Here is a 26,662-nt window from a genome sequence, read left to right on the forward strand (position 1 = left end):
TCCTTAGGGTCCCTGGAATGCTCTTCTGGGCACCATAGGATTGCTCTGACCTTTATTAGATTTATATCCAACCCAAGGAGCTCAAGCCAATGCACCTGGTTCTCCCTGATTTTGTCCTCACCACACCCCTGTGAGGTAGGTTAGGTTGAGAGATAGTGACTGGCCCAAGGTCATCCAGTGAGCTTCATGGTGGTAGGGATTCGAACCCAGGTCTCTCTGGCCTTTGCCCAATACTCTAACCACTGTGCCGCACTGGCTGTCTTAATTGAGAGGCGTCCTTGGTTTGTGATCCATCTAGGCCTCATATCATTCTAGCCTTTGAGCAGATTTTGTGGGCCGAAACACTCATGTACATGAATGCTGCAAAAGTGTACCTGTTTCTTCCAGTTCACTCATGTGGCCTCTGACTCATCCTGAGGACTCCTGGGTTTGCCTCTTAAAGAGGCAGAACCCAACAGTGCCAATTTCTATATTTCTGGTCCTGCTTTAACAGTACCCTGACATGCAGAAATGTAGCAGGTTAAGCTCCCCCCCCCCCCCAGTTTTCTCTAGTGTGAATCCATGCTGCATAATGTTCTGTTCTGACCAGCAGGAGGCAAGCTATACTAAAGATTCACCTAGGTCCTTCCATCTAGCTCTCCCCACCCTGAAGCTTCAACAAAATACTGATAGAATAGTAGTAGAGATGGAAGGGACCTATAAGGCCATCGAGTCCACCCCCCTGCTCAATGCAGGAATCCACCTTAAAGCCTCCCTGACAGAGGGCTGTCCAAATGCTCCTTGAAGGCCTCTAGTGTGGGAGAGCCCACTGCCTCCCTAGGGAATTGGTTCCATTGTCGTACTGCTCTAACAGTCAGAATTTTTTTCCTGATGTCCAGCTGGAATCGGGCTTTTTGTAACTTGAACCCATTATTCCGTGTCTTGCACTCTGGGAGGATCAAGAAGAGATCCTGGGCGTCCTCTGTGGGACAACCTTTCAAGGATTTGAAGAGTGCTGTCATGTCTCCCCTCAATCTTCTCATCTCAAGGCTAAGCATGCCCAGTGCCTTCAGTCTCTCCTCATAGGGCTTTGTTTCCAGACCTCTGATCATCCTTGTTGCCCCTCTCTGAACCCCCTCCAGCTTATCTGCATCCTTCTTGAAGTGTGGTGCCCAGAACTGGATGCAGTACTCAAGTGTGTGTGTGTGTGTTCTATACTGGTTTCCCCCTCCAGTGGGGATGCTCCAAGCAGCTAACTAGATATAATAGACAAGCATAGGATAATATGAGCTCAAAGATAGCAACGTGTGGAGGAGTAGCAGCTGTTGCAACAGAAGCTTGTGCCACAATTAATTTGTTAGCCTTTAAGGTACTATTCATCTGATTGTTTCTGAACTTGAAGACTGATAATAAATCCAGGTACATCTGCAGGTGTCTTTCTGTATTACAAGGGATCCTTTGCCACCTGTTGATCTCAATGATTCTCATAAGATGGCTTTGCTTGCCATCAGTTACAAAAATAATAACAATACATAGCTGGTATGCACACCTTGAACTGCTTTTCATTCCATAACAGAAGGACAATTCACAGGTAAAGATCTTGGCCATTCTTTCAATCATCTCAGAGGTTGTTCCACACTGGATCTAACAAAGCAGTACACAATCCCTCCACTCAGTTTGCCACACATGCAAAAAGTCAACCAGAGAACATGAAACATCATTGTTTGAGGGGGATCAAGTTGCTAGTCTCTGTTGAGGGCCGCAGAGGGGAAAAGCCAGGAAAAGCTCAGAAGCTAAAAAAACCATCTTTCACAGAGCTTCTTCCGGTGGCTAGGCGGTTAAGTAGTTCTGTCCATTGAACTGGTAAGACTGTATTTGTGCTTTGTCCATGTTTAGGATCATGTTTATACACTCACTGCTTCTGATCACTGTCCCTAAAACCTTATTCCTTCTAGCCCTTTGGGTTGACACCAGTTCTTTACAACAAAGACCTTTTGTGTGGACCGGGGGTATCATACCACACAGGAAACCAACAACTGCAGTTTTCCTCCTGGGAGAAAAAAAATACAACTTTGGGGAAATGAAGGGATTCCAAATAGGATCAGACGGTCAATAGTCCACCATTTTCAGGAGGATTGGGATTGTTATCTGCCATGAGCCCCAAAGATCAGACTCTGAGTAGGTTGTGAAGTGCTGCAGAAGAATCTCTCCAAATTGGATGGATGATGAACAAAATGGAAATAAGTGTAAACTCATTCACGGTGGAGCAAAACATTCTAGCTTCGCAGATAGTTATTTTATTATAGAAACAAGTGGAACCTACAACAAAATGTTGCAGTGTGGAGTTTTGGTGTTTAGCCACTTAGGGTGCAATCCTATGCATGTTTAGACAGAAAAAAGCCAGGTGGGGAAATGCTGAGAGTTGTAGGACTTTTTTTCTGTCTAAACATAGGATTGTACCCTTAATTCCATTCCTCCACACACTGTTTTCCATTTCCCCCATTGTCCATCCCCATGCAATAATAGCCAAAATGTGGATAAAACAATAAGGAAGTGGGTCTGAGCACCCCACATGAAGCTTTGGGACACTCCAAATCAGATGCCCACACACATCCAGAACAGCATCTAGTATAAAATGGCATATAATCACATACAACCCAATGCTTTGCACCCAAAGAAGGCATTCGGCTAGATGAGATTCAATGCCAATTCAACAGGGGACACGCATACCCGCACAATTCCATATTTATTATTATCATTTGGGGACATCACATATTTGTGTTGTGCAAAAAGGATGGTTTAGATTAGAGATCATTATTGTTTATCTTGAGGGGAAGAGTCCCCCAATCATGGAGATATATGATACAGGTAGTCCAGAATCTATTTTGGGATGCAGGAGCATATGAACAGCAAGACTTATTAAGTTTACTGACCGAGGTCTATTTTGCACAAATAGGGTACTGGGAACTAGTTATCAACTTCAGCATTATCAGTATGGTATCTGACTGGAAACGCTTCTTTATACAGTGGAAAGTTTAAGAACAGCAAAAATAAATATAACGCTAATACTACTAACCACAACAATGATATACTGTGTAGCATGTTTACTTGGAAGTAATACCCATTATATTGAATGTGTCACTGCTAAATAAGTCAGGTTTGCAGGCACAACACAATAGTAATCATCATCATCTAGTAATAATAGTAATAGTAATATTGGTATCATTTGCTGTGCAGGCACTTTGATACTTGTTTACTGGGATGCCCCACTATACTGAGGCTGCAAACCTATACCTACTTAACTGGGTGTTACCTGACTCATTTGAACTCATTGAAACTTATTTTTTAGTAGATATGTATGGAATCTGTGAATATGACACTCCCAAACAAGTGTGCAGAGAATTGTAGGCATGGATAAAGAAAGATGGTAGCAATACATTATTATTATTATTATTATTATTATTATTATTATTATCATCATCATCATCATCATCATCATCATCAACAAAAACATCTCTCATCGCTCGTGGTGGTTTTTCTAGATGGATGTGACGGGCTTTGCCAGCTCATGCTGTCTTTTACTAATTCAAAAATTTACTGACTATTGAACATGTTTTAAGTATGACTGCTTTCTGGATGTTGGTGTGGATGTATTTTGGTAGACTCAGTTTCTAGAGGTTTTCTGCTAAAAAAAAAAAATGATGTGATATTGGTGGCTGATGTGATTAACGGAATAATTGTAACTTTTTCTTGTTTCCATAGTTCTTTAACTTCCATAGCCAGTGGTGTATATATTTTCCTCTCTTTTCCTCTTCCTTTTCTACAACATTTTTGTCATTAGATATCACTATGTCAATGTGGTAGGTATGTTTTTTTTCTTTTTTTTCTTTATCTGTTATGTCTGGTCAATTGCAAGGTATTGTCTTGTCCATAGGAATTGTTCTGTCCCAATATATGTTATGATCTGCATTTAGCCAAGATTGTTTGGGGGTGAGTATGTATGCATAGTATGGTGTAGGTTATTTGAAGAGGTTGATGAATTTGATGGCCAGTTGTTGAATTATTTTTGCAGCTGTCTTTCGGTATAGTCCATTCCTGCCAGTATTTTACATCCTCCTGTTACATGGTCTATTGTTTCTTGGGATTGATGAGATTTCCTACATGAGTCTTTTATTTATTTATTTATTTATTTATTTATTTATTTATTTTCATTATTGTCATACAACTACGTTTTTAATGCTTGTGACATAAGCACCACTGGCAGGAGCGACCCCAGATGCCTGTCGGCCGAGCAGGCCGCGGCGCTGCCTCTCTGGCGCCTCCTCAGCCGGGCCAGGCGACGCGAGGCGGGAGCGAGCGACCGAGCGGGGAGGAAACGGGCCCTCTCAGGCTGCGGCGGCGCCGGCGGGCCATGGCCGGGGGGAAAGAGGGCAGCAGGCCGCCCGAGGCCTCCCCGCCTGCGGATGCGGCGGCCGACGAGGGCGGCGGCGGCGGCGGTGCCCAGCGGCCCCCGTCGCCGCCTCGGCTACCCAGGCTGGGCCTGGCCTTGGCCTTGCTGGCGGCCGGGCTGGCCGTGAAGCACTACCGGGACTCGGAAGCGGCCCGCCGGCAGGTAGGGGCTGAGGGAGAGGGGGGCGGCCTCATTTCGGGGGCGCTGTGGGGCCTGGGCGAGGAGGAGGCATGGCTGGGAGGGGCAGAGCGAGGCCCAGAAGTCGGCGGGCAAAGGGGCTTCGGGGGGCCTTGCGGGAGGGAGGCTTCTCGGGCTTGGAGCCGTTTTAGGGGCCCTGGCGGCTCTTCCCCCATTTAAAATTACGCAGGGCGAACTTGTGCGCGTCTACTCGGAAGTAAGCCCCACTGAGTTCATTGGGACTGACGCCTCCCAGGTAAGGAAGGGGGCAGGTGGGGTTGCAGCCTAACAGTGCCAGCGTACCCGTCAGCCTTCCCCAACCAGGTGCCCTCCAGAGGGGCTAGGTGGCCACTTTCAGGATTCCCAGCCAACATGGGAATATGCTGGCTGGGCATGATGGGAGTTGCAGTCCAGCACATTTGGTGGGAAAAGCTGCTATAAGTGTCTACTCAGAAGGAAGTTCTGATGCGTCCAGTGGTGTTTATTCCTGGGTAAGTGTGTATATATAGGATTGCACACTTGCTTCAGCGTAACTCCCATTGAGCTCATAGGACGTCTGAGTGGACATGTGGAGGGTAGCACTGTAAGTTCAACTCCGTCACATACAACATTTAATGCCTTTAAACTCGGCACGTAACAGCAGCAATTATATTTATTTATATTTATTATTATTGCATTTATATCCTGCCTTGCAAAGACCCCAAGGTGGCTTACCTCCTCCTCTCCGTTTTATCCTCACAACAACCCTGTGAGGTAGGTTAGGCTGAGAGTCGACTGGCCCAAAGTCACCCAGTGAGCTTCCATGGCTGAGTGGGAACTTGAACCCAGATCTCCTGGCTTTGCTTCAGGTGGACTTTCCCTGACCAGGGAAAGCCTGCACATGGTGAAGCTTCCCCAACTGAGGCATCCTCCACCCTGTGCCTTCGTGGGGTTGCTACACCTGCCTTGTGCCTTTCCCCATTGGGGATGATGCAGGGCAGATGAAGCACCAACTGTTATCTCTGATCACTGATTGGAAATAACAATGGGGATTCCTCTCCCTACTAACTTCCAGGGGGTGGGAGCTTGGGGAGGGGGCCAGATAGGCCTGTGTGATGGCTGAGGAACCTCTGTGGGATAGAATAGCCCACCGGCTGGAGGGTCCCCATCCCGGCTTAAAGTTATGTGTTAGAAAAAGAGACAAAGCCATGGAGAAGGAGTCAATGGCTGTTCATTACGAGGGCGCCATAGAATCTCCATGTTCTGAGGAAGTATGCCACTGAATACTAGTTGCTAAAGGGGACGAGAATGGCAGGTGCCTGTAGCCTTCATTGCCTCCCTCGTAGGCTTCCTGGAGGTCTCTCATTGACCCCTTTGGGGAACAGGATGCTGGACCAGATGAACCTTTGATCTGATGTAGCTGGGCTCTTCTTGTGTAACTAATAAGTTGTTGTTAGTGTAAGGGGGAGTTAATGGTCTCATTGTAGCTGGGAAGAAGCTATTTGCTGAAGGATGTCATTAGAAAGCAAGTAGTGACTAAGAGGAAATGGGGTTACTGATGGGATCTTACTACCAAGTGCTCTATGGTGGTAATAGAGCACTTGGAGGAGGGCAAAGAATCCTAGTGCAGACAGAGAGGGCTGGTGGTCTTACTGTGGCTGGGGGGAATCTGGGAGGTCAAGAGGACTGGGGGTGTTAGCAGAAGGTTTGGGAGACTGTGCTGCTGTGGGTACTGTGGGACGGACTTGCTGAAGGGATGTGGGTATCATAGAATCAGTGACTACTTGAGCTGGAAGGGGCTTCTAAGGCCATCGAGTCCAACCCTCTGCTCAATGCTGGCATCCAATTAAAGCATGCCTGACAGGTAGCTGTCCAGCTACATCTTGAATGCCTCGAGTGTGGGACAGCCCACTAGCTCCCTAGGTAATTGGTTCCATGGCCGTACTGGGTGTGAGTTCTCAGTTGAAAGGCTGAGTTGGGGATTTGTTAGGCTGTTGGGAAATATGGAGACTCTGGGTGGTTCCAGAGGCTTGGAGAGATCTCATTAGTTCTGGGGCTTTGGTATCATTATGGCTGTGAAGAAGCTGGTAGTATAGCGAATTCGTTTATCTAAATGGGAAAACTTTCTAGTTGCGCTCATTCCATGAAATCTTGGAACCTCCATCAATTTTTCAGAAGTTGTGTTTACATAAACGTAAGCCGTTAGTACAGGGTATTTCCATTGGGGTTATTCAGGAAGGCATCTTCCTGCCATACTGCTCACACAAATTTTAAGATTAGGAATACATCATAACACAAAAATTCCCCTCCAGAGGGATCACATTCTATAGAGACATATGAGGCTGTCCCAGAATTCTTGACAAATAAGCATCACTCTCAGATGCCCAGGGATAACATTACAAAAGCAGGTGGTTCTTTTCTTCAAGACTACAAATAACTAGCTTTGGTAGATCAGCAGGTAAGCATTTTTGTATACTAGGTTCAAAGTTATATTAATATTCTATTTACTGACTTTTTTTTGTTCATGTGAATGTTTTATTTTACTCTTGCTAGGAAAGAGGAGTGAATATGCCTGGTGTGACTACTACTTGCTCCGTAGGAAGCATAGCTGTGAGAGCAACAGTTGTATTTTCAAGGGAGAATTGAGATTCTCAGCAGTGTGTAAGAGCTGCCATATTCTTTGATGTTCAGCAATGCAGACTGGAGAAGAGAGGCTGGTTTTCCCAGTCTTCCCTTTCTCCTCCTCTCTGGCCTTCTACACTGCAACTACCTTGTGCTCTCTTTTATTCGCCTCCTTAGAAGCAGGAACAATGTGGCATAGCCAGCATCCCTTCTGTGATATTTCAGGCTTCCTATACTGACTCAGTTGTAACCCTATACTGTCTGCTGTGCAGGGAAAGAGGGCATTGAGCTTGAGCTGAAGAGCTGTTTTGGGCTGGAGCATCTCCCAAATGAGGGAAGGTTACAAAAGCTGGGATTGTTTAGCCTGGGAGGAAAGGAGGCTGAGGTGTACACCTGATAGAGGTGTACAAAATTATGCATGGTGGTGAGAAAGTGCATCGGGAGGGCCTTTCTAGGTGAGAAAACGATTCCAGATTTGTTCCAATAGACTTGATCCAGTACTAGTAATGTAATGTCTTGGCTCCAAGTATCTCTTGGTTTCAGGGCCCCCTGCTAGATTTCTAGCTCGTACTTGGCTTCCGGCTCTTCTGAATCCAGGCCTCGTGTCCTTTGCCAGCTCGCCTCCGGTTTTTACGTGCCTGGTTTGATCCTGGATGAGCCCTAGGAGGCACTTGAGTGCTTTCCTGCCTGTAACTGACAGAGGCAGCACCTTCCAGGCAACATTAGCATCTTTTTAGGTTGGCAGGTGGCAGATGGAAAATAAACTGGTTCAGGAGCTGTGGGAACACTAATGGTGTTGCAGGCAGCACAGAATCACTGCAGCTTGAACTGCGGAGGGGAGACACCTCATTGCCCAGGGCAGGTTGCCTCCCTGCACTCCATGGAAACTGGCAGAGACACCACTCAACTTGCAGCCCCTGTTCATGGGTTTGCTGGTGTGCAAGTCTCTCTTTAGGGATTGGCCCCGGCCTCCCGTATACTCTTAACATCCTAAAACAGGCTGGAAAAAAGCAAATGTTTAGCCAGTTGGAGTGAGCTTAGCTTGAAAGAATGCAAGCTGTGGATGCAATCCTTTGGGAGCTTTGCCTTAAATGACTCAAATGAATGGAAGTTGGAGCAAGAATATGACTATAACAGTTATTTAACACTTGCTGCATTCCAGCCATATGTTAGGAGCACAGTGCTTCTCCTATTTATAGTGATGGGGCTTTTGCGGTAGAATATCCTGAATGGATTTTGCCCTGTGTCTGCTAAATGCTAAGAAGCTGGAATGGGTTGTAGGCTGGTTGGCCCCTGTGTGAACAGAGTGCTGGACTAGATGGACCCTTGGTCTGATCCAGCAGGGCACTCTCCCACACTAGAGGCCTTCAAGAGGCAGCTGGATAAGCATCTGTCAGGGATGCTTTAGGGTGGATTCCTGCATTGAGCAGGGAGTTGGACTCGATGGCCTTGTAGGCCCCTTCCAACTCTGCTATTCTATGATTCTAATGTTCTAATTAGTCCCAGAGCCAGACCAGGATTTATTTACCTGAAGAGTGCAAAAGCTTTAGTGGATATTTTTTTGTTTATATATGACATAAGTGTCTCAGAAAAGTGACTCTTACAAAATTCCAGTGGTGGTGGGGGCTGCGTGATGACATCATCAATATGGCTGCCGCGCTATTATGTAGTTGCCACGTTTAAATATGCATAACTTCTCACCCATTTATGCTACAGAGATGATTTTTTTTCTGAAATGTTTCAAATTTAATGAGAAATACTTTTTTGTAGTTACACTTTTTGTTAACTCCATCAGTTTTTGAGATAATTTCATTTGAATGTATAAAATCAGTGTTCACATTGGTTATGTGTGACGTTTAACCATGATTTACTCAAATATACAACTTTCGAAAGAATACTCAAGAATGTATTTTAGTCTGTTAATTTACTACTCATCTATTTTCACTTCTGAGGCTTCGGATAGCCATATTTTATTGTTGTGCAGGGATGGACTCTGCAGTGAGACCCATTCGAAGTGTAGTTTCAAGAAGGGGGTCCAAGTTCTGCCTGAACTACTGCACTTTTTGCATTCATAGCTTCAATTTGGATTTGGAAGTGTCCTCTGGTGCATTTTAGAATGTCACATGTGACAAGCCCCCTTCAGAAGACACTTTAAACCACAGCTTTGACCACGGGGGTTAAGCCAGAAAGCCAGACCGTGTTCAGAAGACACCATAAACCATGGCTTTAACCGCAGTGACTAAGGCAAAAAGCTTTATTCATCATAGTTAAAGCTGTGGTTTAAGGTACCTTCTGAACACAGCCTGGCTTTCTGGCTTAACCACCGTGGTTAAAGCCATGGTTTAAGGTGTCTTCTGAACGGTGCCGCCGCCACAGTAACCTTCAAGGTTTATGCAAGTCTATGCAGTTGGAGTACAAATAAAAGCTCCATGGTTCACTGACCGACGCTAAGCCAAGCACAAATATCTGGGCTACCTGCAGGGCCTACATGAATTGTGGATGATTCCACTGACAGTTCCTGGGCATTTAGGTGTGATTTCCATGACAAAGGTGCTCCTAGGTTACATGTAGACGTGCTCTTTGATGAGGGGTGAATTATTTAGACAGGCTTCCTTTTAAAAACACACCACCATTTTTTCTTGCAAAATAAGAGGCGATTCACATGAGCCAGTGTTGACCCTGACCAGTCAGTGCATGGTCTTAACGCAGGGGTGGACAGACCCAAGGCTTGTAGAGAGCCAAATGCAAAATGGTGGCTCAGCGGTGGGGCCAAGTACTTACATTACCCTGTGTGGCGTACATCTGACATAACCTGCATGTCCATGCATGACTACATCTAGTTCAACACTCTTAAAACTGGCCAGCAGAGCTGTGCAAAGGCCTGGTCAAAGGCAACCAATTAATACTCATATTTTACAGGAGAGGAACGCTGAGGCCAAGAGAGAAGTGATTAGCACAGCCTTCCCCAACCTGGTGCTCTCCAGATGTGTTGACTACAACTCCCTTCCCCCCACAACCAACTATAGGAATTCTAATCTGGAGGGCACCAGGTTATGGAAAGATGGATTAGCACATGGTCAGCCATTTTGTTACTTGCTATTATTAAAACTACTGGGAGTCAAAAACACTGATCTAGTACAGCTCGCCCAGAGATTTACCAGTAGATCCAAACTTACCTTCTGCTCACTTCTGTTCTTACTGGCAGCTCTACAAAGTGATCCTCTGATTTTTTTTCAGCCAGCAAAAGGTAAAATGAGCCCCCCCGCTGGATTGGGCCAAGGGCCCATCTAGACCAGCATCCGTTGGTGGCCAGCCAGGCAGGCAGGTTAATAGCCCTTCCCCATTTCTCTCCAGCATCTGCTACGCCTGGAAGTTTCATTTCGTTCCATAGGGCAAAGCCACCTTGGGAAAACTGCCATCTTAGAAGGCAATTTAGAAATGCATTAGATGATAGACAAACAGTCAGTCAGTCATGGCTAAACATTTTTTTGGTGAGGCAAATAACTTTCTTCTCCCACACCTTGTGGGCTGAAAATTTGTGCACAGTACGAGGTCAGTGCTAATAATGCTCACTGCACAGCCAGGCCAAATAACCCAGACCTTGCAATTCCCTTGCAAAAGAAACAACCGTAAAAGAAAGCAAAAAAAATATGCCTGAATCCTGCATCACAATAGTTTTGCTGGGGAGAATAATAATCTCAAAGAGGGGCTGGAAGGCCTAGGATTCCATCCTGTGCAGGACACTCTCGCTGAGCTTAGATCTGTGTGGAGCACATTACTTAGCTTGGATAACTTCAGATCCCTGCTCAGCTGTGAGCTCACCAGGGTGGGGGCTCCACCACTCAGCTGTGCCCCACACCCGGTTGTCCTTTGCCTTGATCTCTTCCTCTTCTTTTCTTACTGTTGTAGAAGATGTCTTTTCCCCCCAAGCTCAATCCTAAAGTGACCCCCCCTTGAGTTCAAACTAACTGCCAAGTAAGTTTGCTCACAGTTCTAAGTCTTACTTTTAATGCTCTAGCAAAGGGGCTTTTTATTGTCTTTAGAGCCCACCATGTTAATTTGGTTTATTCAGAGTACCTCAGGGCATTTATGTCATGCCAGCTTCTCAAGGCCAAAATAAACATACATGATCATTAATCACTCAACTTTTTAAATCAATAGCTTTTACTTTGAAGCACTCTGCATTGGTGGGGGTGTTTGGCTTTGTTTGGAGCAGAGATACTGCAAGAAGGGTTTTAATCCTTTCCTCTCTTCACCGTTTCCCTGATCTATACCCCCTCCACACCACACACTAATACAGTGGCCGGTTCACATGACACAATAGCCCACCATAGGTTATTTAACCCATGGTGAGGCTGCAGGGTGTGTTCAGGCTGCCTTTTTGTGTATCCAACCCCATTTGAGGGTTGCCATATTGTGCAAACCTGGTGAACATAGGTTATGCAAGAGTTAAACCTCACATAACCCTAGAACAGATCATGAGTTATGCAAGGGTTGTTTAACCCTCACATAACCCGTGCTTGCCGGGTTTGCATGACATGATAACCCCTGAGCAGGGGTTGGATATACATTTATTTATTTATTTATTTATTTATTTATTTATTATTTATATACAGAGTGATGCCTGTGTACACCATGGCTCATTGTGGGTTAAATAACCCATGAGGAGCTGCCCAATGTCATGGAAATCGTGTCAATATCAGCCCTGCAGGAAGGAAATGTAGACCATTGAGGATCTCTGTCCTATTCTCAGGAAAGGAGAAGGTGAATGCTGCACAGCTTTTAATTTCCACCCAGCAGGGCTGATATCTGGGTGGTGGTGGGTGGATTTAGATCAGGAAAAATACTTTAATAGCCTCTCCCTCGGCATTGCTACTCCAATCAAAATTGGAGCCTCCCACCACCATGGTTGCTTTTACGGTTAAAAAAAAGGGGGGTCACAGATCTTCTACATCTCAACCCATTTCATATATCCAGTAAAGAAGTTGCTGCCTTCCAAGGTGCATGTTCAAGAAACCAGGTTATTTCATGGGTGCTGGAACAGATTCTGTGTCCTCTGAGTTCAGGGTGTTAGAACTTACACTGAATAATTTCATTAACTCGTGAATTGAAGTCTCTCTCTTCTTTCCCATCTAGGAGATGGCCCTGAATTCTCTGGGAAATGAAGGTCTTTTTCTGTTCTCTTCCTTGGATACAAACAATGACTTGTACATCAGTCCTGAGGAATTCAAGCCAATTGCAGAGAAGCTAACCGGTAGGCATTTTAATTCCTTGAGTACACAGATGTCTAATAAGTATTCCTCAGGGAGCAGTATCTTATTAATGTTTTTAACACAGCTTGTTTAATTCTTTGCACCCCATTTGTGCTAGCTTCCCCCCCCCCTTTCACTGGGAATATCTATTAGGAAAAGAGGAGAGTTCACCAGCCAATTTTTATAATCTGAAAAATCAGAAGCTGTTATTCCAGACTCCGTCTGATTCTCCCTTTATCACTGTCTCCCTGAGCATGCAAAGAACAAATGTCGGATCTTCTCAGTGCTGACTAAATTGGATTGAAACCAGACTGCACTGGGGAGGTGTGAACCTGACAGTGGTGGTAGTTCCACCAGCCAAAGCATTGGTAAAATTGTAGTGAAGAAACACATAGTAAGTACAATGCGTAGGTAAAGGCACATTTTAATTTATTATCTTTAACACATTTTACCTTGTTTTTTGACTACATGGTCCCAAAGGCAGCTTACAAATCATCATTTACAACATTGCTGCCATAAACGAACAAAACAAATAACATAAAAGATGAAGAAAAACTCCGAACGCGGCAACATAAAACACCGCATAGTGAGAGAGCGCATAAAACAAATAGCTAATTAATCAAAAAGCCATGAAAAGCCAAGGCGAAAAGAGCAGGTTTTAGCAAAGGGCTAGGTATTAATAAATTAGGAGCCTTTTAAGGGTCAGGCTTGCATTCTTACCTTGGGCATGCACCTGAAAGCTTTGAAGATCGTTCCAGTCCTAGTTAGAACTTAGCAGGAGAAATCCAATACTTCGCTATTCAGCCACATGGTTGAAATGCTGCAGGAAGTGAGGCTCTCAATGGAGGAAAAAGCACCGCTGGGTGCAACTGACATCTGGAAATCTAGGAGCAAAGCTGAGTCCAGACATAGCCCCAAGTTTATCATCCTCATCATTCAGGTGGAATATGACCCCCATCTAAATCCACAACTTCCTGCATCTCATAGCCTCCCACCATAAGGAGCTCTGTGTTCATTGGATTGAGCTTCAGCTTATTCACACCCGTCCAGTCAATTAGAGAGCAATCCTGTGCCCTCCAGACAGCATCTGGGAGAACAGAGGATAGTTCGGTTTCCTGACTTCGAGCATGGAGACAGGAAACTGTGCGCCCTGCCCGCTCCCCCTTGTAGTCACTACAGGGAGAACTGTGCCAGCTAGTGCTCCGCGCTCAGAAAACAGGGTGCGGAGAGAGGGGAAAAGGGGGGCATTCCTCAGGGTGGGAAGGGGAGGAGACTGGGGCGGCTCTGCCTTACCCCACTTCCTGTGGCCGCCCCGGCTTCCTTCCCCACCCCCACTCCAAGGCACCGCCGCTAGATGGGCAAAATCTGTTCGTTTAAAAACTTTTTTCTTCTTCTCATAATCATTTCCTGTTATTCTCAAATGGAGGGAAAATGGAATTGGGTGGGGGGGAGTTCTGGGAAATGGGAGAGCAAATCCCCATGTCCTTGAGTGCTGTCACGGTGCATTGTGGATGCAGCCGAGACCAAGATTTGACAAAAAGAGGAAATAGAGTTGAGTATCATCAGCAGGAGGTTTCAGACAGCCCCCCTCCCCACCCAAAAAAGTCAATGTGGGGCTATTTACAAAAGCACTTTTTGAAAATAGTTTTAGACAGGCCGGGAGGCACAGTCAGGCTGTTGCCGATGGCCCAGCTGCAACTCCTTGTCCCCTTCCTCCTCCATTGGCAGCAGTACCACCTCCTCTTCCTCCTCTCCCTGCTGTTTGGGAGGAGACCCTTCCAACCTGCCCATCCACTGATACAGGGCAGAAATGTGGGATGAACAGGGATGGATGATGATGTGGGGGGGGCATCAATGTAAACCTTCTATAACAGGTGGGCAGCTTGTGGTCCTTCAGATGTTTTGGCCCACAGCTTCCATCACCCCTCACCACTGGTTATGCTGGTTAGGGCTGATGAGAACTGTAAGCCAAAACATGTTGCCTTCCCTTGTTTAGAACTATAATTAGCACTGTGAATATTCTTCCGTTTTGATTTTCAGATATAAGCTAGCACTTTCAATTGATGGAAGTTCCTCCCCCACCCCTGCCCCCGAAAAATACATTAATCATGCAAATATTCACCTTTACTTCACTCTTGTTCAACACCATTTTGGCTTCTGCCTCCTTCCTGGTTTGGTCACAGGCGTGATCCCACAGTAAATGGAGCGGTGTCACAGTGCTACGTAACATATCGGATTTGGTACATGATTCCATCATTGAGGGCAAGTGAGACTGAGGGCAGTGAACAAATAAATGAATATTTTGGTAGGGCGTCCTAAAAAATTACGAAAGGGGGAGGTGTTCCCCTCCCCCTCGTTTTTGGGGGTTTTGCATCGATGAAAATAATTTGCAAGAAACCTGAATCATTGTAGCTAAGCTCTCCTTTCAGTGTGTGAATCATGTAGTTATTTGCATGGCTTAAGCAGCATAATCTGAAAGGACTCCCAATTTGAGTGAAGGATTGATGGCTGCATGAAAGCATCAGGAAATAGCCATACATTAGCCATTCGCCATTTCTTCTGGAGCTGCTGTTCAGGGACATTTATTCTTTTATTTTATTTTTTATTTATTTATTTCATTTATATCCCGCCCCATAGCCAAAGCTCTCTGGGCGGTTTACAAAAGTTAAAAACAGTGAACATTAAAAACAAATATATAAAAATGTAAAAGCATAAAAACAGACAATATCCATTTAAAAACAACTATTCTGATGTCAGTTAAAAACTCAGCATGTGCTGTTAACTGCCTGGGAGAAGAGAAAAGTCTTGACCTGGCGCCTAAAAGGTAACAATGTTGGCGCCAGGCGAGCCTCGTTGGGGAGATCATTCCACAATTGGGGGGCCACCACTGAAAAGGCCCTCTCCGTTATTGCCATCCTCCGAGCTATTATTATTATTATTATTATTATTATTTATTTATTTATATAGCACCATCAATGTACATGGTGCTGTACAGAGTAAAACAGTAAATAGCAAGGCCCTGCTGCATAGGCTTACAATCTAATAAAATCATAGTAAAACAATAAGGAGGGGAAGAGAATGCCAACAGGCACAGGGTAGGGTAAACAGGCACAGGGTAGGGTAAAACTAACAGTATAAAGTCTGCACAACATCAAGTTTTAAAAGCTTTAGGAAAAAGAAAAGTTTTTAGTTGAGCTTTAAAAGCTGCGATTGAACTTGTAGTTCTCAAATGTTCTGGAAGAGCGTTCCAGGCGTAAGGGGCAGCAGAAGAAAATGGACGGAGCCGAGCAAGGGAAGTAGAGGCCCTATTGCAGCTGTATTAAGCAACAAGAGTTGCCAGGGGCCCCAAATGAGCTCGGGGTTTTTGTAGAGTTTGTTTTAAAAGCGGTGCCATCTTGAATTCCCTGTCGGATGTGTGAGTGTCCTGCCTCTCGGTAGCTTCTTGGGGAAATGCTTTGTGTAAATCCATCGTAAGTACATAAAAGGCTGGAGGTTTTTTCTCTGTGTGTGTGAGCTGCCCACAGCAGACAACTGCTCTTGCTTTAATGCTCTTTGCCCAAGCCCTAGGCTGATTTACGCAGCGAGGAGAGGCGACTAAGCGTCCTGTGTTTTTCAAACGGCTTATGCACCAGACACCTTTCTCACAAAGGGCAACGTTCCTAAATCCGCAGTTCCCATGGTTGAACTTGCAAAACTGCCCACGTGGGCTTTGTCTGGGGCTTAAAAAGGATTCAGAACCGCGGAAGGCAAAAGATACAGCTCTGCAGCAATGTGTCCAGAGAGCTGCTGGTGGCGAGACGCGAGCGGGCTGCTGCTCTGATCTCGGAAATCTCTTTGCCTACGGAAATTGCAGCATTTCCACCTGCTGGTTCCTGGCGGTCTTGACGATGCTGGTTTGGGCAGAGCATCCGATGGCGCTCACGGCCCGTGTATAGGAGAGGATTCTGCCTGCACTTGTCCCTTGCCTGTCTCTGGAGTGGATCAAGCAGACTGTGAAACCAGTGGGTGGGTGGCAGAGGGGCATTCACACTTCTGGCCCTGCAGTATTGCACCGGAGAGAGAACGGAGGCAGCGGCTGTGTGGGCATGCCTCAGGACAGTGAGCTTCTGCTTATTCAGCCTGGGGGGAGGGACCAGCTGTTCATGTGCCGGCACAGTGTCATTCCCCGCCCCCGCCCCTTGCCATCCAAGCAGCTTGGTAGCACAATGGTCCCCGCTTGCTGAGGAATTTCCTTGGAGGGCTGGCTGGAATCGGAGCAGGGCCTGGAGGCAGACTGCAAGCCTGCAGTTGGTTGGTAAGTCAGGCTGGCTCTGACTTGCCCACTTGGAATTTGTCATGTAGCAGAAGGATAATAGTTTCACATAAACTGCATGCGCAGTTGCATAATCAAGCCGAGGACACGCACAAAAAATTACACACACGCAGGCACGCATCCCATTTCAAAGAAGAATGCAAGACCATTATTAGTGGTCTGCTGCTGCCCCCTGTAGCTGCATGGAGGTAGGGCTGCTCAGCTGTCGGTCTTCCCAGGTTCAAAGCCAGTTCGTATAACGATGTGCATGGGAAGACTGTGGGCCGAACATGTTCAGGTTTAGTTGTGCTGGTGGTGAAGAGATAGTTTCCCCACAAGCACAGTTTTCTGCCCTCATGTGCCACATATTACCGCTCTGGCTGCTTTGTCATGGCAGGTGAAACACAGATTGCACTGTGTTGCAAACTGGGCACGTCAGGAAGCTGTGATGCAACTGCCCTGAGCCTAGACCAGTTCAGCCTATATTCTCATCATGCTAATGGGCCTGTTCAGACAACACGCTAAGCCACGGTTAGGCTGCTAACCCTTTTGCAGCAAATGGTTAGTGAGCATGTTTAAACCATGGTTATGTAGCCACCATGGTTAGGAATGGTTCACTTGATGCCCTAAACCATAAAGGTTAGCTCCGAATGCTTAACCATCATGGCTTAGCATGTCATCTGAACAGGGTCAGTATCTTCATATGAAATAGCCCAACTACCACCCATCCCCTTGGAGTCTGTTAATGGCCAATAATTCTGCAGCATAGCCGAAAGGGTGGGAGATGATAGCCTATCTTACCCAACTGCCACCTACTCCCTTCCTGGATTCCAAAAGCAGTTGCTAGAGACATGGGACAGAGGGAGAAGCCTTTCCATTGATCTGGTTTGACAACAGTTCACTCTGGCTTTCCCCGATTGATCATCCATCCCTTTCACTCTCCTTCCCTTTCCTCCTTAAACTGTCTTACCTCTTCCTCTAGGTCAGTGGTTCCCAATTAGCTAAGTACTGTGAACCCCTTGTTTTTCAAATGCCAAGCCATGGACCCCCTACTTTTGAAAATTTTGTTATCTCTATGGTAGGTACCTGTGCGAAGCAATTTTTTGGGGAAAATAGCCCCTAATAAGCAACGGATTTTAGGTATACTAAAAAACAGACCATAAAATTTGTGATATTTGTGATATTACCACGCAAAAATGGCAATGATTTAGTTAGGAATATAAAGATGAATTTAATTTTACTAACGTCTACTTTACAATTGAACAAATTGTGACATGTTTAGCAGCTACTAAACCTAAATGTGATGGGAGAAATCATGCCTCTTTTTGTCCCAAACAATCCCTTCCACATCCGTTTCAATATTTCCTACTTTTAATCTCAAATCTGTATCAACATTGAGCGTATTTTCTTTTATTAAAATGTGGACCTTGCAGAGCTGACATGTGAATGGTGCCACAGACCCCCTGGGTGGGTTACGCGGACCACCAATTGGGAACCACTGCTCTAGGTTGTAGGCCTGATGCCATGGCCTGTGTTATTGCTAACTGTGGTACAGTGCCTCCTGGTTTTAGGTGCTTTAATAAACATAGCCGTAAAGCAGAGGACCCTACAGTTTGGTACTTGACAACACAGAAAAGGCAGCTTGTAGAAAATGGCAGCATTCTGTAGAATCAATACATACGTTCATATTTGAAAGGGTGAAGCTAGAGATGAGGGGTGAAATTATGATTTTTATTGGGCCCAGATTATTTCTCAAAGACTTCAGTGCAGCCCACGTGATCATGTAAGCCTATTGTAATTGGAACTTATTCTCTCATTCTTTGTAAATGGGAATTATTATTATTATTATTATTATTATTATTATTATTATTATTATTATTATTATTTTCCATAGAATAAACCATTCTTGATTGCATAACAGTTGCTATCACAGATTAACTGTGACAGGGTGTTTCCTTAATACATTTCTGGTAACCTCCCTTTCATAGGTAGAAACTTTTGGGCGCTCATTTCTGGATGTTTCAGGTATCACTGGTTCCTGTTGCACCAGTGCGGGGACAGTGCAGGATGCTGCCAAATGCTACCAATGAATGTGGAATTAAAAGTTGTTTCTGTTCCTCTGCTCAGGCATTGTCCCTGTCTCTGACATTGAGGAAGAAGAGGTGCTGGATCCCAATGGGGAGACCCTCTCTGTCGTTGCAAAATTCCAGCCCTTGCTAATGGAAACCATGACAAAGAGCAAGGATGGTTTCCTCGGAGTGAGTATCCTATTTAATTACTACTGCAGGCTTTCATCAGCAGATTAATCAATTACTTTTTTTTGTAGGACTTTTTTCTGTCTAAACGTGCATAGGATTGCGCCCTAAACTCTACTTGAATCAGATGTGGGGAAAGAGTGGCTTTAACCAGCTGGTCTTCACATTAAGGCCACACGTGTTTGTGTTTTGGTGATATATATATATATATATATATATATATATATATATATAGTATATATTATATATCCATAATCACAAATGCAAACGCAAACGTTAGACAGCCTTTCCTTCTAACCACCACTCAATACAAACACCACAGCAGTCCGTGTTGAAGGAAGTTCACGTGTATGGATTGGGGTAATGCAATCTGCTGGCAAACCCGATTGGCTTGCAATCTGCGGGCACGCTAGAATCAGAAGCCGTGGTTTGAAGTGGGTTTGCGGATCATGGTTCGTGCTCACTGTGTTTTTTGGCATGATGGCGATGGTTGTTTTGTTCTGCCTCTGTACCATAGGAATGAACCGAGGCACACCGAAGCCTCTGTGGCCGAGGCACTGCTTGGTGGCTTCAGCCGGGGAAGGAACTTCATACGCTGCTTCCTTTCCCAATTGGCTGGGCAAATGGAGCACTAAAGAGGAGCCTCAACTGTTATCTCTTATAGGTGATTGGAGATAAAGCGGTTGATTCCCTTCCCTGTTCCCCCTCGCAAATGACCTGGAGGCTGCTGGGGGCTTGGGCAGAAAGCAGGGAGAGGAAGTCCCATTGTTATCTCTGATCACAGGTAGGAGATAACTTGGATTCCCCTGCACTGCTCTCCCCTCCCCACCCCCCCAATTGGGAGAGCGAGCAGAGTGGGGCTGGGAATTCCCACTTTATCTCAGATCTGTGATCATACATAGGAACATACGAAACTGCCTTATACTGAGTCAGGCAATTGGTCCATCTAGCTCGGTATTGACACTGGATGACAACGGCTCTCCAGGGTTTCAGGCAGGAGTTTTCCCAGGATTGAACCTGGGACCGTCTGCATGCAAACCAGCTGTCCCACCACTGAGCCCTTCCCTTATAACAATGGGTATTCCTCGCTCTGCCTTCTCCCCAAACCCCTGGTAGCCTCCAGAGCGTGGGGCTTGGAGAACGGACGGGGCTGTGGCCCGCAGAGGAAGCCTAAGGCTCCATAGGCTGGATGGGGAAACCTCCACGGGCTGGATTTGGGCCATGGGGTGGAGTTCTTCAACCCCGCTGTAGTGTGTGCCCTTCAATTTAGCAATTTGGTCTCAGGCAGAGAGGAGTCAAGCCCAGTAAAGCAGGGTTGTGACCGGTTAACCAAGGTCCAGTCTAGGAGAGCAAGGTCACTGCCAGGTAAAGAACTGTCAGGACCCTGGACAGCGTACTGCAGGAGATACTCCCTGGAGTGTTTCCCCACAAGGAGAGCCGCTGTCCCAGCAAGGGACTGCAGGCAACTGAGGCATTAAGAAGGTGGGCAGGGCCCCTAGCCCCACTGGACGCTAGCTGGAGCCCTTAGAGGTCCTACGGGTATTTCTATTGCCTCATGCTCCTGCACAGCTAAGAGACAGGTGAAACTATGGGGGAGCCATCCTCGGAGTCTGAGGTTGAGGGGAGAGCTGCGTTTTCAGGGCTGGAAGGTACCGGAGGAGGTGCCAAGGATTCTCCCTGAAAGGGGCTGACTCGTGACTCATCAGACTCTGAGTCCTCCTCGGGGTGGTGCTGAGCCTCGGAGCCTGGGGATATGACACCTAAAACAGCACAGGCTTACTAATGAGCGTGTTTATATCCTTAGATTTCCCACGTGGCCCTTTCTGGGCTTCGCAACTGGACGGTTCCCGCTTCCCCTCTGAGCGTGATGTTTGCCCGGCAATTCAAGGCCTTCCTTCCCCCAAAGAATAAGCTGGAACTTGCTGATCCTTGGTGGGTAATTCCCAGTGAACTAAACATCTTCACTGGATACCTTCCCAATAACCGTTTTTACCCTCCAGCTCCAAAGGGCAAAGAGGTAAGACTTGTGCTTCATCATCATCATCATCATCATCATCATAATTTGTAGTAGCAGTAATTGCATCACACACTTCAGGCATTCAAAGCATTACACAGTAGTCCTGTAAAGTAGGCCAGTATGGTTATTTCCAGTTTGATGCAGTGAGCGAGGACATAACTTTTGATAAAGCAGCCTTCAGCATCCTGGTGACTTCCAGATAAGTTGGACTGCAATTCCCATCATTCCAAGCCATTGGCCATACTGGCTGAGAATTATGAGAGTTGCAATCCAACACATCTGGAAGGCACCAGGTTGGGGAAGGCTGTGAGAAAGGATATATTTTGGGGGAGTCTAATTCTGTTTATCAGGCGGTGTATCTAGTGCTTTCAGTCCCTGGAGTCGAGATGTGCAGGGCGGTTCAATAAATGCTGGTCCCTGCAAGACTGGATTCCAGCTTGAGATGTCGTTGTTGTTGTTGTTGTTGTTGTTGTTGTTTTTAAGTGGTGGGGGAGGGACCCTGCCTTGCATGTGATATTTTCAGCTCAGCACTTTCTGAATCAAAGTTCTGAAAGAAATATCAACGATCAATACGGTACAAAAGAGAAGCACAGTGGAAATGGGCAGGTCAATTTCCAGTCCTTGGCTGCCCTGCTCTGGAAACATTGGATATGGTGTGTGTTAAAGCCCAAGAACACTTCCTATGATCATGATGGGGGCTGTACGTGATCAGAAGTGGCTAGGAACACAGAGAGCACAACACTCCTTTAGTCAGATCCAAGAGGCAGATAATTGGACCCGGCCTTGGAAAGGAATAGCTTTTGGCTCTTAGCTTCACTAACAGCCACCTTCTGTACACTCCCCTCTGATTCTTCCCTGTAGGCCTTCTTGTAGAGCTGGAGAAAGTGCAGAAAGGGGCAACTAAAATGATCAAGGGGCTGGAGCATCCAGCTGCTGGGATTGTTTAGCTTGGAAAAAAGGAGGCTAAGGGGAGACGTGACAGAGGTGTACAAAATTATGCACGGTGTGGAGAATGTGGAGAGGGAGACATTTTTCTCCCTCACTCAAAATATTAGAACCCGGGGTCATCCCATGAAGCTGATTGGTGGGAGATTCAGGACAAATAAAAGGAAAGACTTCTTCACACGGTGCATAGTTAAACGGTGGAATTCACTCCCACAAGATGTTGTGATGGCCACCAATTTGGATGGCTTTAAAAGGGGTTGGATCAATTCCTGGAGGAGAAGGCTGTCGATGGCTACTAGCCCTGATGGCTATGTGCAACCTCCAGTATTCAAGGCAGTGAGCCTATATGCGCCAGTTGCTGGGGAACACGGGTGGGAGGGTGCTGTTGCACCGTGTCCTGCTTTGTTGATCCCTGGCCGACAGTTGTTTGGCCACTATGTGAACAGGGTGCTGGACTAGATGGGCCTTTTGTCTGATCCAGCATCAGGGCTCTTCTTATGTTCTTATGCTCTTACGTAGATCATCGTTCACAAGCTCTTGAGTATGTTCCACCCCCGGCCGTTTGTGAAATCTCGCTTTGCTCCCCAAGGAGCTGTGGCCTGCATTCAAGCTGTTGCTGAGTTCTACTACAAGATAGCTTTCAGGTAAAGTCCAATGAGAGGAAGCTGCTGGCATGTAGATTTATTTATCTATTTACTTACTGTATTTTTAAACCACCCAATAATGAACATTCTCTGGTTGGTGACAATACATTAGAAAAAATGCATACATTAAAACTAAGAATACAAACTGTGCAGACTAAAACCAGCAGCAAAGAAACTCATTCCAGCATATAAAACCAAATTAAAATCAGTGGCAGAGTAAAGTACTAAAGGCACTAAAAAAATCAGTTCTTAAATTACCTGGGCTGACATTGAAAAGGCCTCTCTGGGGAAGGCATTCCATAGATGGGGTGCCACCACTGAAAAGCCCCTCATCTCACCTAATTTTGTGGGGGCAACTGGAGGAGGGCCTCAGAGGATGATCTTAATGTATGGGTAGGTAAATATAGGACACATTCCTTTAGGAAACCTGGCCCCAAGCCGTTTGTTGAGTGAGTGTGCATGTGTGTGTGTGTGTGTGTGTGTGTGTGTGTGTGTGTGTGTGTAAGGCAGTTTATGTGCAGCAGTAGGTGGAGCACACTTCCCCTTGCCTTGGTGTCTGTTTTTCTTGCAGAGAACCAGCAATGGTAAAAGCATCCAAGTGAGCTCTAGACTGTGGAACCAGCTGTTCAGGGGAGCTATTGTTTGAACCTGCCCTTTGAGTCCTCCTAGCATGGTGGTCATCATGAGTCATTATCACAGAAAACAGAAAGCTTGGGGATGCAAGTAATTCTGTGTGCAAATGCTGGAAGAAGAGAAAGTGTTTATGATCAAGGGTTGTCTGAGACTCTAGAACAGGGGGTGGTCAAACCTCTCTCAGCCCGAGGGCCACATTCAGTTTCAGAGAAGCTCTTGAGGTCAGAAGGGGTGGAGCCAAATATCAGCGATTGGGGGAAGGAGGTGGGGCCTGGGGATGGGGCGTGGCCATCGGAGAACCCTGGAAGGCTGGGTTGGGACCGTAGGTGGGCCAGATTTGGCTTGCAGGCCTGAGGTTCAACATCCCCATTCTAGAATATGGTCCCATGTGGAACCCTTATTCCTCTGCATCATGATGACTTTTCATCCAAAGGAAAAGCTGCCTTTGGAGGGTTTCTGCCCTGAAAGGCAGCCAAGAAATGGTTTTAAATAAATAAATTAAAAGACAATTGGCTATATAACAAAGTCCCCACGTTGGGCTGTGGGGCTTGGCGTCTTTGCACTCATTAAGACATCTTGGCTGATGACTGCCTTTTGTTTCAGAATCCATGCAGAGTTCCAGTTGAACGAGCCTCCAGATTTCCCATTCTGGTTTTCTCCTGCCCAGTTCACAGGCTACGTTATCCTCTCCAAGGACTCCTCCCATGTTCGAGAATTGAAGCTGTTTGTCCCTAATAACAGGTAGGTTTTGTCCCACTGATCAGAAGTAAACATGCAATTGCTTTTTTATACAACCCATGCAAACATAATACATTGTATTAGTTTTGTATTATTTTAAGTGCGAAATCTGTAATAAGCATTTTGGATGTTATTTATTTGCAGCAGAAGATCAGGCTAGGCTGAAGCTTCAGTTATTAGCAAGTTTCAAGTCTCTTCTCATGGCTGGGAATTGCTCTTCCAAAAGAGGGTTATTTATGTCTATTTTGTAGTCATTTCAATGCCAGATGAATACCCCTTTAAACCCTTAAAATTTATAACTAAAATCTGTTTAATTAATTTCTTGGAGTTGCTTGGAGTATACTGATTTTATTCTTGGCTTTATATATCATTGTTGTATTTTATTGTAAGCTGCCCTGGGAACTTTGTTATTGGGCGGCATATAAATATTGTTAATAACTAAATAAATATGCACCTGCCCCATGCACTTATATTGACTCCAGAACTCCTGCTCTGTGTTCCCCTACCACCTAAAGTTTGGCAGGGGAACACAAGAGATGGCGCCTTTCTAGCAGGATTCTAGAACACCTTCCTGAGAGAGAGACCAACCTGGTCTCACAGCTGAGGGCCTTTCAGCAAGTAGCAAAACCCTGGTTATTTCAGCAGGCTTTGGGCTAGTTGTAAATTGATTGTGTATACTGCTGCTTCGTTGTGGTCTTTATTCCTCTGGTGTGTCTGTGTTTTGTTAATGTTTTTTCGATTTGTTTTTATCATTTCACTGTTAGCCCACCCTGGGGGTTTCCAGACTGAAATTCAGCAGGATATTGTGTGTGTGTGTGTGTTTATAAAATAAGCAAAAGCTTCTTGTTTAGGGGCATGTCTCTAACAATGTCAGTTTCTCTCATCAGGTCTCTAAATGTAGACATGGAATGGCTGTATGGTGCCCTAGAGAACAGCAACATGGAGGTGGATATAGGATACTTACCTCAGGTCTGTAGCAAGGATCTCATTTGGACTGATCTTCTGTGTCTTTGCATTGACAGTGTCTGCTGATACCTTTTGATGCGTTTGACAGTCTGATTCCTAAACTAGAGGTCCTGTGCAGCATTTGGGGCCTTTTATCACTATTTGCTTCAAAATCCTCCAGCTAATAATGAGTTGATAGATGAAACCAGTCACTCCATACTTTCCAAGTCATGTAGCCACAAGGCAAGAGAAGATCCCTACCAATAATTATTGGCATTTAGACAGAGCTTTAGAATAGGGGTGGGAAGAAGGTAGATCAGGGTTAGTGGGAGATCTCTGAGTGATTTGCAATAGATCAGCAAGGGTTTCTGACTCCCCATTTTCTAACAATAGGAAAACCTTAAAAGCATCATCCCACAAGAAGAATGGTTGGGGGAAAACCAGGAGTAGGATTATATTTTGCATGAAAGGATTTATGAACTGGGTTCTGGTGATGACCACAAATTTTGGGGCTGAGCTCACCTGAGCCACTATTTTGCACCTAGCTCAGGTTGTTGGACCTCAGAATTCTAGTAAAAAACAAACTAGTCTGACCATGCCTATTTTAGAACAGTGATGATTAACCTTTTTGGCTAATATGCCATAAGCCAAGTTCAAAGAATCAATAGTGCCACTTTAATAAAAGGAGTTGCAAAGAACTTGAGATTTAAAAAACTCAAGTGCAGAAGAAAGCAAAACTGACACGTTTGTTTATCCCTAGTGCAAGCTCTTGTACACATACAGATACCCTGTGCCTTGGTGTGCTATTCCTCCAGTCTCTTGAACTGGGGAGCAGTGCTACAGAGGCAGGGGCAGTATCCAGCAGTGGGCCTGTTCAGACAACACGCTAAGGCACAGATAAGCGCTAACCCTTTTGCAGCGAATGGTTAGTGAGCGTGTTTAAGCCATGGTTATGTACCCACAACAGTTAGGAATGGTTCACATGACACGCTAAGTCATGCTTCAAATGACACAGTAAGCCAATGACTTAGCATGATGTCTGAACATTCTGTAAACTCAAATAGAACTAGTGGAGTTCCACTGAATCCGTTGCATAAGCAGGTGCCTACTACACTTGTGCAACTGAAATGTGCAACTGGTTGCACAAGCAGAATGTGCAACAGATTGCACAAACAGAAAGCACAACCACTTGCGCAACAACATAATGTTAGTTGGATTCTTCTGTTGTGCATTGTTCAGAATCTAGTTTCTGCTGCCCCACATCATTTGCCCTAATGGAATGACACAGTCAGTTCAGTTCATACAATTGCGACCTAAGTCTTATAGTGTTGCATCCAGCACCGCCTCCTAGGGGAACACAAGGATGTGAGCTGCAGCCACTGAGCCTGTTTGTATGTTATGCTAAGACACAGTGGGTTAATTAACGCCTGGGCTTAGTGGCGTGGCTTATTATGCTGTGCAATCCCGGCAAGGGTGGGTTGTTGGCATGATTAACAAACCACCCACAACCCATGGACTGTTTCAGGTTTGTGGGTGGTTAACCACACCAACAACCCACCCTCACTGGGTTCATATTCAGTTGTGGCTTGAATATGCAAAAGTTGCTTGGCATACACCACAACGGTTTAAATAAGCCACAGTGAGCTATGTTAATCGTGCAAACCAGGAAGCTGTGGGAAATCTCTATAGGAGTTGCCTGGTTTTTAGAGACCAATGCACTTTTACTGAGAGTTAA

At 45.6% G+C, this 26,662-nt stretch overlaps 1 protein-coding gene across 1 annotated transcript in view; it reads left to right on the forward strand.

Annotated features, from left to right (window-relative positions):
• The first annotated feature begins 4,390 nt into the window (after positions 1 to 4,390).
• The window catches only part of SELENON (selenoprotein N), a 35,299-nt gene continuing 13,027 nt past the window's right edge, over positions 4,391 to 26,662 (forward strand). The window contains exons 1-7 of the mRNA XM_063140722.1: positions 4,391 to 4,591; positions 12,344 to 12,461; positions 18,878 to 19,008; positions 20,810 to 21,022; positions 22,487 to 22,611; positions 23,848 to 23,985; positions 24,870 to 24,951. Coding sequence (XP_062996792.1) covers positions 4,391 to 4,591; positions 12,344 to 12,461; positions 18,878 to 19,008; positions 20,810 to 21,022; positions 22,487 to 22,611; positions 23,848 to 23,985; positions 24,870 to 24,951 — 1,008 coding nt within the window. The remainder of the gene's footprint in view (positions 4,592 to 12,343; positions 12,462 to 18,877; positions 19,009 to 20,809; positions 21,023 to 22,486; positions 22,612 to 23,847; positions 23,986 to 24,869; positions 24,952 to 26,662) is intronic.

This window comes from Elgaria multicarinata, chromosome 13 (assembly GCF_023053635.1).
Source record: "Elgaria multicarinata webbii isolate HBS135686 ecotype San Diego chromosome 13, rElgMul1.1.pri, whole genome shotgun sequence".
In the NCBI taxonomy this organism is placed as follows: domain Eukaryota; kingdom Metazoa; phylum Chordata; class Lepidosauria; order Squamata; family Anguidae; genus Elgaria; species Elgaria multicarinata.